The sequence below is a fragment of the Sorex araneus genome, chromosome X, assembly GCF_027595985.1.
Source record: "Sorex araneus isolate mSorAra2 chromosome X, mSorAra2.pri, whole genome shotgun sequence".
Lineage (NCBI taxonomy): Eukaryota > Metazoa > Chordata > Mammalia > Eulipotyphla > Soricidae > Sorex > Sorex araneus.
Window position 1 is genome coordinate 260,839,984 of NC_073313.1, and position 14,292 is coordinate 260,854,275.

Here is a 14,292-nt window from a genome sequence, read left to right on the forward strand (position 1 = left end):
GTCTCCATTTGTCCCTGCCACGCACTAGTGTAGCCCAATAATGTCTGCTCGCTCCGGGAACACGAAGAACCTGAGATTTTAGCAGCCTCTCCTTACTTGTCCTTCCCAACACTGCTACATTGGGGGTTCTTTCAGGGTCAGGGGAATGAGGACTGTCATTATTACTGTTTTTGGCATTTCGAGTACGCCATGGTTAGCTTGCCAGGCTCTGCCTTGCGGGTGGGATACTCTCGATAGCTTGCTGGGCTCTCTGAGAGGAAAAACTGCAGAACTAATGTAAACAATGAAAATTAAAATAGTTGAACCAATATTTAAATTTCTTATGGAAGACATACATTGTCTGGGGCTAGAGCGATAGCATAGTGGGTAGGGCGTTTGGCTTGCACATGGCAGACCCGGGTTCAGTTCCCAGCATCCCATATGGTCCCCTGAGCACCGCCAGGGGTAATTCCTGAGTTCATGAGCCAGGAGTAACCTCTGTGCAACTCCGGGTGTGACCCCAAAAGCAAGAAAACAAAAAAGACATACACTGTCTGCACATACCTCTGTACACAGTGATGTACATGTGTGCATAAGTGTGTGAATATCAGTATATACATGTATGTGCATGTGTGTATGTGTGTGGGAGAGAAAAAAATTGTTCTGAACATCTCTTTTCTTTTAAATTAACAATTTAGATCACTCCTTTTCTAGGAAAAAAAAGTCGAGACACAATTTGAAAATATCTTCATCAAACATTAAAATAAAAGGATCGTTCTCTATAAAGATGTTATAGACCATTAGAAGTACATAAAAATTTGAACATTGCCAAGAACCATGAAATGAGATAATTTAAATTAAAAATGTATTTGAAATGTCAGAAATATATGACTCTTGAGTTTTGAGTAACTTTATTACCTATGAACGCAGAAACATAAAGTTAAAAACTTTGAACAGATTGTTTTTATTAAAAAAAAAAAAAAAACCTCAGAGCCAGGTCAGGACAACATACAAGCACTTAAAATAACTAGTGCACTCAGGAGTTCATTTAAGGTTGGGATTCATTACTAGTGTTCAGTGAAATAGCAAAACAACCAGAGAAAGTTCATTTGATTAGATTGTTTGATAATGAAAGCAAGTCTGTTATAATCTGTTATTGCTTTTTCAAACTTAATTGGGCTAAGTAGCCCTGAAATGTCTGTAGTAAAACTACATTTCAGGAAAGAAACACTTCAAAATAGATGAGCAGATCCTTAAAAGGAAATAGAAACAGTTACATATAAGTCTTTGACTGGGAAAAATAAAAGACAGACAGAAAGAAAAAAGTGACTAGATAAATATCTATGGAATATTTCTACATTAAATAAGTTTCAATAAAGATCCCCTGGAGAGGGGAGGCATTTACACAGAGGGAAGCTCTGTCTCCAAAACTGCACCGCCTCAAAGAATGAAGACAGTAAATCAGACAAATCAACCGTGGAAGTGTCTTCACAGGGAAGACACAAACATTCTTAAGAGCCAATATTCCTCCACTTCAAAGACAAAAAAGGAAACGATCATTTCCCCTCTGATATTTTAAAACAAATGTTTATTACATAGAAAGTTCAAGAAAATAACTTAGCAATTTCTACGTTAATAGTCTGTCCTAGTATGCCTCTATGTTTCTTTTTTGGACAAAAGTTACATAGATATGTGATTTTTAAAAATGCAAACTATAAAGAGGAATGTAAGGGGGGAAAAAGTTCTTACTCAAACCACCTTCAGTTTTTCTCTCTTAGAGGCAACCACTCTTCAAATTGTGCTCAAGCATTTGTAAACACATTCAGACAATGATTTTACACACACACACACACACACACACACACACTCACACACGTGCAAAGTCCTTTATGTTTTGTAAATCTCGAAGTGGCCAAGCTGCTTTCCTCCCCCCTCTGAAATTTTTAGAACAGAATTTACTGATTTATAAAACTAAAACAAATTGGGAGTATGGTTTCACATCTCTCTGTGTGCATCCGTTTCACCACACACACCAGCCAAGTTCAAGTGCCATCACACTGTCTAAATGAGCCCTCTTATTCTTCTCACCAACCTTCCCTTTTCCCTCAGGTATCCTCTATGCATTTCATGGGAAAGACAGTCTTTCAACCAAGAAGAAAGATGTTCTCGTGAAAGACATTCTTGTTTTGCCAGTTCATTTGCTTTGGTTTTAAGAGAGGATTATGGAAATTATAACATAAGAAAATCTCTGATACCTGGGAAATTTGTTAAGCAAATATTAAAATATAAAAGAAACCTAAGGGCACTTGTCTTGCGTGTGAGAGGTCCTGGGTACAATTTCTGGCAAAGCAAAAACAAATTTAAAAAAAAAACAGTATTTATCTCATCCAGCCTCCACTTCACAAATGAGAAAATGGCGTCCCAGAGGGTCCTGCATATAAGTATACCTCCCAAAATGCAATTAGCAAAGTGGATTTCCACGCACAATTAGAACTGATCGATGACTTACCCCAAACACATGTTGCATAGAAAAGAGAAGAAGTAGAAGGGACCTGTGAGAAAGAAAGAATGCAGATTAAACTGATTGTTTTTCACACCAAACAGACTAGCAATAAAGGTAACCAGGGAATTCTAAAACTTTTGTTGTTGTTGTTCTAACTGGCTGCTGTCACCAGCTGATTGCCATCATGACAAGATAAATGTGATCCTCGATCGGCTTGTCATCATTAGCCTCTTTTTCACCCATGATTCTGGGTCCCGGGGGTAATATATGACAGTGAGATATGGATATAGACAGGTGAGTGATGGGAAACCACTCCCAGAATGAAAACCAGGAGAGGGACTGGAGGGTTAGTACAGCAGGTAGGGCATTTGCCTTGCATGTGGCCAACCTAGATTCAGTCCCTGGCATCCTATATGTTCCCCTGAGTACCAGGAGTAACTTCTGAGTGAAGAACTGGGAGTAACCTCTGAGCATCGCTGGGTGTGGCCCAAAAAGAAGGTAAAAAATGAATGAGAACTGGAGGAGTGTAAAAAACTAAAGCTCGCCGAGGGACGCGCGCACTTGTGGGCTCTCTGGGCGGCTCTGTCTCACCGCCCGCGTTCAGTGCTCTGGAACTGCTGTGTATGGCTGTTGGTCAAGGGCAGGCGACGGAAGGAACGAGGACCAAGCTGGTTGCTGATTAGTTACCGGTTTATTCAATCTTCCATCTTTCCCATATCCCGCACTCCCAGCTCCCCTCTCTCTGGATCAACTGCAGCCTCTCTTGCTTCTCTAGTCTCTCCTCCTACTTCTCTCTCCCACCTTGCCCTCTAGGCTACACCCAGCCAGGTAGCAAAATCAACATAAGAAAGCCCTTCCTGAGGGCAGGGCATTCCAAAGCCCTTCCTCACTCTTAAGGTTTTTTTCCTTTCCTTAGTCCAAACACTTATAAACATCTTAATACTAGTTATTTTTGTATATGGACATAGCAAGAGACACATTGAGGCTTGCAAGGCAGCTCTCCTGGCAACATCTTGCCACAGGCTCAGACCACAGCACTCAGACCAGATTAATCATTCCTCACCCTAGCAGGGTCCAAATCTAGCTATATTGTTTGGATCATGACAACATTTGTCCATGATCAAGCTCTTAACTTATAGTTAAGCATTAGGCACTTTGGCCAGGCCCATGTCGATGCCAGGGTAGCACACAACTCACCGCTTGCCCTGGGTCCGTCCCGTCCCTCGTCAGGACCTTGCCCCCAAAATGCCTCCAAAATGTGTGCTCGGAGCTTCTGGCCCAGGCGCTGCCAGCGAGTGATGCAATTACCAAAAGAATTTTCCTTGGACTTCATATAGAAATCCAAAACCGCGCGGCTGCTATAGCAGCCGCGCGACCTAATATCTCTTGATTGTCAGCAACGTGTAAATGTTCCTTTTTGGCAGGGCTTACCATGGGGGAAAACTCCAAACAATAGTACTGAGTTTTTTGTTGAAGGGTAAAAGATTGTAACGATAGAATTTTAGGCAGAATTTTCCCTGGACTTTATATAGAAACCCAAAACCGCGCGGCCTCGGCAGCCTAATGTCATCTAATCATCAGCAATATGAAATGGTTCCTTTGTAATGGGTTGGACTTTGGGGGGACCATAATAGGGTTAAAGTTTGTAGCGACGTGTAATTTCTGGCTGTACTTTCCCTGGACTTTATACAGAAATTCAAAGCCGCGAAGCCGCTGCCATGGCCGCGCAACCTATTGTCATTTAATCATCACCAATATGAAATGGTTCCTTTTTAGCGGGTCGGACTTTGGTGGGAAATCCTAACAAGAATAGTAAGTCTTTTGCTGAAATATTGAAGGCTACCAAAGTGGTAGCCATCTCTATAGACTGAACTAAGCCATATCCCCACGCCGGCTGAGAAGAAATATCCTTCTTTCTCGGGAAGAAATGCGGCGTGGCGTTAACCATAGTATGATGTCCATTAAGCTGACACGGACCTGGTGGCATGGGAATGGGATACAAGGGAATAGATTATTATGTACTTGGAACAGCGGGACGCTGGTGGAATCTTGAGCCGGGACCGATACCAGCGTATTACTTTTGGTTCCAGAAACTGCTTGCAGACATTCTACCAGACTATCAACTAAGCCAGAGCCCCACGCCGGCTGATGACGGGAAATAACCATCTTTTTTGGTTTGTTTTCCCTTTGTTAGGCAGCGTGGTGATTACTAAACAGGCGTGATCTCGGTGGCGTGGGACGAGGGGGGAAAAAATAGAAAAGTTATGTAACAAACAGCGGGACTTAATATCTCTACATTCTCAGCAATGGAGAGCTATCAAATGCTTCCTTGACAGTGGGACTGTCTTTTCTTTTTTGGGGGGAAACCCTAGCAACAATAGTGAGTTATGTGTTGAAACATGGACTGTAACCAAGATAAAGCGTAAACGAAGTGAAACTTATCACTTACAAGGGCGGGGACTGGGGGGTGGGAGGGGGCAGGAGGTATAATGGGGTGGTTGGTGATGGAATATGGGCACGGGTGAAGGGAAGGGTGTTTGAGTATTGTATAACTGACATAATCCTGAGAACTATGTAACCCTCCACATGGTGATTCAATATAATTTAAATTTAAAAAAAAAAAACAAAAAAACCCAAAATCAACTTCCTGAGCTTTTCCAAGATCATAGAGGCTGCCTGCCTGTTTGGGTGTATAGGCCTTTCCATCTTCTTTTTTTAATTTTGTGTTGTTGTTGTTGTTGGCTTTTTCTTGGGGGGGGTCACACCCAGCGAGGCTCAGGGGTTACTCCTGGCTCTGCACTCAGGAATTACTGCTGTCGGTGCTTGGGGAACCATATGGGATGCCAGGGATTGAACCTGGGTCAGCCGTGTGCCAAGTAAACTCCCTACCTGTTGTGCTGTCGCTCCAACCCTGTGGAGTGTAAAGAGAGTCAAAGGGGATTGGAAAATTCCCAACTGAAACAAATCCTGAGGTACAGTCAGTAGAACTGAGACCTAAGAAGGCCAAGGGAGGAGCCGGGTCCTAGGGACAAAGGTGAAGGGGTCTTGACAGTGGTGGTGTGTGTGATGTGCCAGTGTTGTGTAACCTCTGATACCTCAACCAAAACTGATCTGGAAGGGGAAAGTGGCAGGTATACTCTACAGATTTCTGGAACTCTCTGGCTTTCTTAAGGAGACTGCATTTGGATAATCTCTGCCTTTAGGTACAACACTTATTTTTTAAATGATATCAAAGCAGATGAGCGCAGAAAGGACACTTACCAGCATCCAGTGGCCCTTGGTGCCATGGTCTTGGGCTATGTTACAGTCAAGTCTGGTTCTTCATCAGAACTCTGTCATTCTCTCTCCTCTTTCATAAGACTCCCATGCAACGAAGGATCTGTCTCGAGTTTAAAGTCTATATTAAATATAGATAATTTTTTAAGAGATGGTATAATTTTGAAAACAATTATTTTTATTGTTCATGATAATAGAACTATTTTCTTAAGGGAGCATCCACGTTTTTGATAGACAATCCTTAATGGTTTTTAATTTTCTTTTCTTCTTTTTTTCTTTTTGCTTTTTGAGTCACACCTGGTTATGTTCAGGGGTTACTCCTGGCTCTGCACGCAGGAATCACTCCTGGTGGTGCACGAGAGAGCCCATATAGGATGATGGGAGTCAAACCCGGGTTGGATTGGTGAAAGGCAAACACCCGCTGTGCTATTGCTCCAGCCTGACAATCTTTAATGGTAGTTAAATAGAATAAACACCAATTTTCATTAAACATATATTTTTTTGCTTAATTTTTTTCTTTTCTTTTCTTTTCTTTTCTTTTCTTTTCTTTTCTTTTCTTTTCTTTTCTTTTCTTTTCTTTTCTTTTTATTCTTTAGTTAGTGAGTCACCATGAGGGTACAGATACAGATCTACACATTTTCGAGCTTGTTTTTCCCTAATGCAATGTTCGCAAATATATCCCTCCACCAGTGCCCATTCTCCACCACCAATAAACCCAATATCCCTCCCACCCCCCAATCCCATCTCCCCCCCACCCCACCCTGCCTCTGTGGCAGGGTATTCCCTTTTGATCTCTCTCTTGGGTGTTGTGGTTTGCAATAGGGGTATTGAGTGGCCATTGTGTTCAGTCTCTAGTCTAATTTCAGCACGCATCTCCCTTCCCGAGCGGGGTCTCCAACCACATTTTACTTGGTGTTCCCTTCTCTATCTGAGTTGCCTTTTCCCCAAGAATGTGAGACCAGCTTCCAAGCCATGGAGCCAACCTGCTGGTACTTATTTCTACTATTCTTGGATATTAGTCTCCTACTCTGTTATTTTATATTCCACAGATAATATTTCTATGTCTCTCACTTTCTGACTCATTTCAGTTAGCATGATACTTTCCATGTTGATTCACCTATATGCAAAGTTCATGACTTAATTTTTTCTAACAGCTGCATAGTATTCCATTGTATAGAAATTGTATAGAAATTTTACCCAGCCATACCACTCCTGGGAATATACCCCGGAGAAGCAAAAAAGTATAGTCAAAATGACATCTGCACTTATATGTTCATCTCAGCACTGTTTACAATAGCCAGAATCTGGAAAAAACCGAGTGCCCGAGGACAGATGACTGGTTAAAGAAACTCTGGTACATCTAAACATATTTTAATAGAAATAAGTATATTCTACGGTTGGATTGAAAGCATAGCAGTAGGGTGCTTGCCTTAGCACCCCATAGTCCTTCAAGTGTACAGAACCAGAAGGAAGTCCTGAGCACTGCTGAATGTAGCTCAAAATTTTAAAAACTTGAAAAATTAAAATATTCTCCAGTTTTGTGCAAATGAAAAAATATGCCTCAGGCCAATTTCATTAATTAATTATTCAACAAATCTATGATGACACCCCCCAAAAAATTTGTCCAGTTTTGATATAACATACATGAATTTTTGAAAAATGAAAAGGTATTACTCATGGATTTTTCTTCTACATAATATTTTTTCTTTAAAATCCTAATTAGGGGCAGAGAAATAGCACAGGGGTTATAGGACTTGAGTTGTATGAGGCTAATCTTGCTTTTGTTCCTCTCACCACATGATCCCAAGGCACAAATTCATGGTATTCCTGAGCATCACTGGGTGTGACTCAAAACCTCCCTGTTCCAAATCCAGATTAAGATTCATTCAAGTGCTTTATTATTCTTTGAAATTAAAAGGGAATATTTTTTTAAAAATTTAATCACCAAGAGGTACACAGTTACAAATTTGTTCATAATTGACTTTCAATCATACAATGTTATAACACCTGTCTTAAACTAGAAAAGGGTCTATTAAAATATAAATATGCATATAAAATTCATATAAAACATTTTTATATACTGGTATAATAAAAGAAAACATTATATATGTATATATAATTACCATATAACCCAGGAATTTTATTTCTAGATGTATATATATGAGAATTGACTGTATACATTCATTTTTGAACCTGTACATAGATATTTATAGTGGCATTATTAATAATAGCAAAAAAGTAGAAACAACCTAATGCCCATCAATTGATTTATAAATTAACAGACGGCTTTATCTGTAGAGAGGAGTAATAATCAGTCATGAAAAATATGAAGTACTCATAGATACTGTAACATAGGAGACCTTGAAAACGTGTTGACTGAAGAAGTCACCTACTCTGAAGATTCTATTCATTTAAAGTAAATGTCAAAGTCAGGTTAATACACAGAGACAGAAAATAATCAAGGATTAGAGAAATGAGTGGAGAAATTTAGAGGCAACGTGTCTTTGAGGATGGTGCAGACTTTCTGGGAACATCATGGGAATGATTGTACATTAAGAATATATGAAAACACACTACAATGGAAACCTAAAAATGATTCTAATCTTGAATTTCATTTTGTGATTCTTATCTCAGTAAAAATCATTAAAGGAATCATTTTGACTCAAAGAACTCTGTACTTTGATCAAAGATATCTTTGGCTCAAAGAGTTGAAAGGTCTCACTTCAAAACGTTGGCTTCTATAATGCCCAAAAGCAGGGAGAGAGTAGGGGGAATATTGTCTGCTATGGAGGCAGGGGAAAAGTGGGATTGAGGGGGGTATACCAGGGATAGTGATGGTGGGGAATGTGCACAGGTGGAGGGATGGGTATTTGATCATTATGTGATTGTAACCCAAACATGAAAGCTAGTAACTATCTCACAGTGATTCAATAAAATTAAAAACAAAACAAAAAGTTGGCTTTTCTGAAGACCTGTACTTATGTGAATTGATTAGAGAAAAGGAAACTTGGAGTGTTGAATGCTACAAGCTATTTTTAAATTTCTGGATTGAATCTAGATAACTCAATACTCTATGGGAGACTAGTTTTCCAAGTAAGTGGTAGAACAGCATTCCATGATAGTTTCAAAATCAAGTAGAAACAAACTCACCTTAAATGCCCAGATCTTCTCCCACCCCCTAAATCCATCATTTAAAATACTTTCTTAGTGAATTACAGATACAAGACTCTATAAGATGAATTATGGGTTTGGAAGGAATGCAAACATTGGTTCAAATCATTCAAAATCATTTAAAATATTTAAGTGTTTTTGAAACAAAAAATTGCCAAAAATGAAAGAAAATCCGATGTTTATATTTTCACCCCCAAACAGATACCTGATGCAACTGATATCCACACATATTGTGACAAAGGGCACACAAAAGTGGAGGATTATTCAAATAGACTGTTGCAGTGGCCTCCTTTCAAATAAAGAATGACTATATATGATTCTGACACAAAGGAGGTACATCGTACATTTCCGTTTAATGGCTTCAAGGATGGACCATTTGTGGGAACCCCCTGCCTCTCCATAAATCAGAGGCTCCATCCAATTAGTGAAAAGACACTGATGGTGAAAGAATACAGACTGGGTCAGAGTAGACAAAGCATTCCTACCACTCCCTAGGCATTCAATTACCATATAAGCTCTGACAATAGGGAATTTGTCCTATTTAATTCATGGATTCATCCCAATTGCTATAATAGGTCTGGCATTTAATGATTTGTGCTAACTAGGTGAGTTAGCTTTTAGATCCTCAGGGTCCTTTGGAATATGAATTAAATAAAGTTAGTAAGAGACAGAAAATGAAGCATATTTTGGATATATATGAGTGAGTGGAAGAAGAGAGAAGAAAGAGAGATGAAGAGAGAAACCCAAATGGTCCCAGGGAAAACAGAAGAAGAACTGGCACTCTGCTGATTGTTGCCCTTCTCAAGTCACTTAGACTCCAGACTCCACAAGGAAAGTATTATTTCCACAGTACAGGAAAAACAAACCGCATCAGATTCAGGAGTTTATGCAAAGTTAAAGCACTAGTAAAAGGTAGAACTGGGCTTTTTTTGACTTGAATTATATATGTGTTTCTTCTCCCGAGTACTATCACAGCAGACTTCATGCACCTCTACTCTGGTGCTCCAATTCAAATAGGAAAATGTAAACACAATCTTCTATTTTTGTAAATTAGACCTAAACATTTTCATCATGTCTTTAAATAATTGCAAAGAGTACAATTTTAAACACTGCAAAGGGTGGTCTATAAAAACCACTGTTATACTATTACAGACTGGAGCGAGAACACAGTGAGTAGGGTGTTTGCCTTGCATGCAGCCGACCCGGGTTCAATTCCTCCGTCCCTCTTGGAAAGCCTGGCAAGCTACCGAGAGTATCCTGCTCGCACGACAGAGCCTGGCAAACTACCCATGGCGTATTCGATATGCCAAAAACAGTAACAACAAGTCTCACAATGGAGACATTACTGGTGTCTGCTCGAGCAAATTGATGAAAATGGGACAACAGTGCAACAATGCTATACTATTACAGGGCCAGCCAATATATTAAGGTACCACAGATATCTAATTTCCACATTTATCAGTTTAAAATATATGCACTCAAGTTCTTTATCACTAAGGAATTTATATTATTTTTCTTTTTGAATTTATATTTCTATTCTACTACCTCACCATGTGTTCTTTTATCCTGGGGTAATAAAACTTTATACTTTCAATTTCTATACTGGTCTTATAAAGTCTTATATTGGTATTTACTTTTACATAGTTCAAATATAGATGTATGTATATGAAATGAGTATTTTTAATTTTCTATGATCACAAGTCTGCCCTAAATATTCTTCTCCTGGATTAGCTTATCATTATGATTGCTCTTAGTCTAAAATTCAGAAAAATATACAAGTAATTAAATAATTACTAGGAATTATTAAACATTAGAAGTAAAATTTTATTGGAAAGGTAGGTAACAATTAGTTAACTGGTCTTTTAAATTTTTCAATGAGTTTATTTATCTCCAAATTCATAGCACATCTAGGGCTGGAGCAATAGCACAGCAGGTAGGGCATTTGCCTTGCACGTGGCTGACCTGGGTTAGATTCCCAGTATCCCATATGGTCCCTTGAGCACCACCAGGGGTAATTCCTGAGTCCAGAACCCAGAGTAACCTCTGTGCATTGCCAGCTGTGACCCCAAAAAGCAAAAAAAAAAATCCATAGCTCATCTTCCTGGGTGAGATTTAGTAATATTCCTACTTCCAATTTCATTTTTAAAACTATAAATTCTAATCAGCCTTGAAAAAGTGAGCTGTGACTGGAAGAAATTTGCTTTATAAATGTGGCTTAATTCTCTATACTTTCCTTGAGTTGTTTAACAAGATTATCATGGAATAGAAGAAGAATTATTTTGTGCATGAGCTGACATCTTCACTCCTCAATTGTGATAAAAGCAAGATAAGGCTGAAACAACCTGGACCAGAGCACAGTACATTCTGCTCTCAACGCCTTCATCTATGCCACCTTCCCTCTGACTCCTCCGTACATCCTGGGGCAAAGACTGGTAGTCATATTTGTGATGGATGTGCACAGAGAGATAGAGGGGGAGATGCCTTTTGTTTGAAAAGTCGAAGGACATTGGAAATAGGAGGTAAAAATCTACACCTAAGTTCCATTTTCAAACAGAACAAGTCCAATAAAGAAAATAACAGGAGCTGAGAATTTGGAAAAGGAGACACTCAATATTTTCCCCAAGAAAATGCGTGCTGAAAGTAGACTATAGACCAAACATGATGGCCACTTACTACCTGTATTGCAAACCATAACACTCAAAAGGAGATAGAGTAAGAGGGAATGTGCCTGCCACAGAGGAGTAGGGGGGAGGTAGGAGGTGGGATAGGGGGGTGATGGGAGGGATACTGAGAACATTGTTGGTGGAGAATGGGCACTGGTGGAGGGATGGGTACTCGATCATTGTATGACTGAAATGTAATCACTAAAGTTTGTAAGTCTGATAGATAGATAGATAGATAGATAGATAGATAGATAGATAGATAGATATTTTCCCCAAGATGTCTACATGACTCTTTTGCCAGTCAAAGGTCCATGCCCCTCACATGGGGAATTTCTGCCTTGGGTAGGCAGCTGATGGGAAGTTACACAAACCTCAGGTCATACCATGCTCACCCCATGTGCTTGCTTAGCCTGAAGGCGAGACCCTGTGTCTGTGTACACTGGTGTCTGATGTACACTCACTAGGGTAGAGGTCAGCTGTGGCCCCCTTCTGTCCCACGTGGACCCTCCCATACACACATCAGTGAGCACAGATTAGCAGCTCCCCAAAAGCTGCTACCTGTGTACCCCGCTACCCTCTTTCTGGATTGCAACTCCCTGTTCAGAGCCTAAAACATTAACCGTGGGCATGCTTTGGACTACACTGAAAGGAAAACCCCATTGTTCAGAACGTCACTCCTCTAACCTTCTCACAAACAAATGACGGTCACCATCCGCGACTAGCTGAGATATGCAATGTATCCTTTGGGGTCCATCACTGCTCCCAATGCTAAGTCACCAAGGCACACCCACCCACCAGCTCAGAAGGCCTTCCTGCCTAGGAAACTTCTGCAAAAGTTCTGTGCCTTGGGAGAGATCTGCTTTATTTGGCCAATTGTTTCCCTCAGAAGGGAGTGTTCTCCATCGGCTGCCAAGTCAGAACATAGTGGAGGTGAGGCCAGTTTGCACCACTGGATCTGCCCCAAGATTGGGGACAATCACTGGGCCCAAAGGCAGCGTGACCCAGATCCTCTGGAAAAGGCTTCCTGGAGAACACAAGTTGGGTAACAGAGAAGCCTGGGAGGTGAGGGAGCAAGGAAACATGCAGAGAAGACCTGGGGTCTAACAGGGTCTTGGGAGACTGGCTCAGATCTACTAGAAAAGAAGCCCTGAACTGAGAAGAAACAGACGCTCCCCCTAGAAGGGCTCTCCCGAGAAAGTAAAGCGCATGAAGGGAAGACAGATGAGGACAAGCTGATCCTTGAGCTGCCTGATGCCATCTCTGCCCACATTTCTTTTCTTCTTTTCTTAGATTTTTTTTTTATTTTAATGAATCACAGTGAGAGACAATTACAGACTTACACTTTCTTTTTTTTTTTCTTTTGCCTTTTGGGTCACACCTGGTGATGCACAGGGGTTACTCCTGGCTCTTCACTCAGGAATTACCCCTGGTGGTGCTCAGGGGACTATATGGGATGCTGGGAATCGAACCCGGGTCGGCCACGTGCAAGGCAAACACCCTACCCGCTGTGCTATCGCTCCAGCCCCGACTTACACTTTCATGATTATGTTTCAGTCATACAATGATCAGGCATCCATTCCCCCACCAGTGCCCATTCTCTACCACCAATTTCTTTGACCTGAGCAAAGCAACCCGAGAAGACAGAAAGCTGTGCCCGGGCCTGCAGCTGGTCTGGAGACTGCAACCCAGGGGCGCATGCTGAGTCCCTTTCCCAAGAGGGAGACTGAATCTAAGCACCCTGGACCCTCGCCCAACCACTCAACTGGCTTCTGCAGGTTCTGTTGCCTTGTATATTGATCTTAGTCCTTTCCAGTACTTACACTCAAAGCTTCACAGTTCTCATCTTCCACCAGCTCCCTGAGATGATTTTTTTTCTTTTTGGGTCACACCCGGCGATGCACAGGGGTTATATCCTGGTTCTACACTCAGGAATTACTCCTGGCGGTGCTCAGGGGACCATATGGGATGCTGGGATTCGAACCTGGGTCGGCTGCATGCAAGGCAAACGCCCTACCCGCTGTGCTATCGCTCCAGCCCCCTCCCTGAGATGATTTTTGTCTTCACTTCTTTCTTTAAAAATTTCTGCACTCTAATTTCCCTGGAATTCCTTATGTGCTGCCGATCAACGCTTTCCAAAAAGTTTGGGAACCGGATCTAAGATCTTCTAAGTCATTATCTGTTATGTGGTGGTGGTGGTGGAGGGGAGGGGGGAGGGGGTGGTGTTTGTTTTCTTTGCAACCCAATCTTGAAAAGAAACAGCCTGCTGGGACCCACAAGTAGCGGGGAGAAGATGCAGTGTCCAAGGTGCACAGGAGACTGACTTTCAGATTTTTCCAGCAGCAACATAACGTACGCTCCTTCCCCAAGTAACGCTAAGTTCCTCTTGACGGTAATTTATTTTGCTGTTGTTTCAGTAAAATCATTCCTATTAACTCAATGACTCCATGATTTTTTCTTTTGATTCCAAGATACTAGGGCTATCAGAAAAGTCTATTTTCGAAGATAAATTTTGGAAAGAGTCTGAACACCTTGTTGTATATACCCTTCTCTTTCCAAAATAGAATCCCAAAAGACCATGAAATTATGAGCTGAAGAATACAATTGGTAGGATGCTTGCCTTGCACGCAGCCAACCCAAATTTGACCCTCGACATCCTATATGGTCCCCCGAGTACTGCCAGGAGTAATTCCTGCATGCAGA

General features: G+C 41.1%; 1 protein-coding gene across 1 annotated transcript in view; it reads right to left on the bottom strand.

Moving 5' to 3' along the window:
- The window catches only part of COL4A4 (collagen type IV alpha 4 chain), a 114,220-nt gene extending 111,495 nt beyond the window's left edge, over positions 1-2,725 (bottom strand). The window contains exons 1-2 of the mRNA XM_012933241.2: positions 2,652-2,725; positions 2,489-2,531 (exon numbers count right to left, since the gene is read on the bottom strand). Coding sequence (XP_012788695.2) covers positions 2,489-2,531; positions 2,652-2,725 — 117 coding nt within the window. The remainder of the gene's footprint in view (positions 1-2,488; positions 2,532-2,651) is intronic.
- Positions 2,726-14,292: the final 11,567 nt, after the last annotated feature.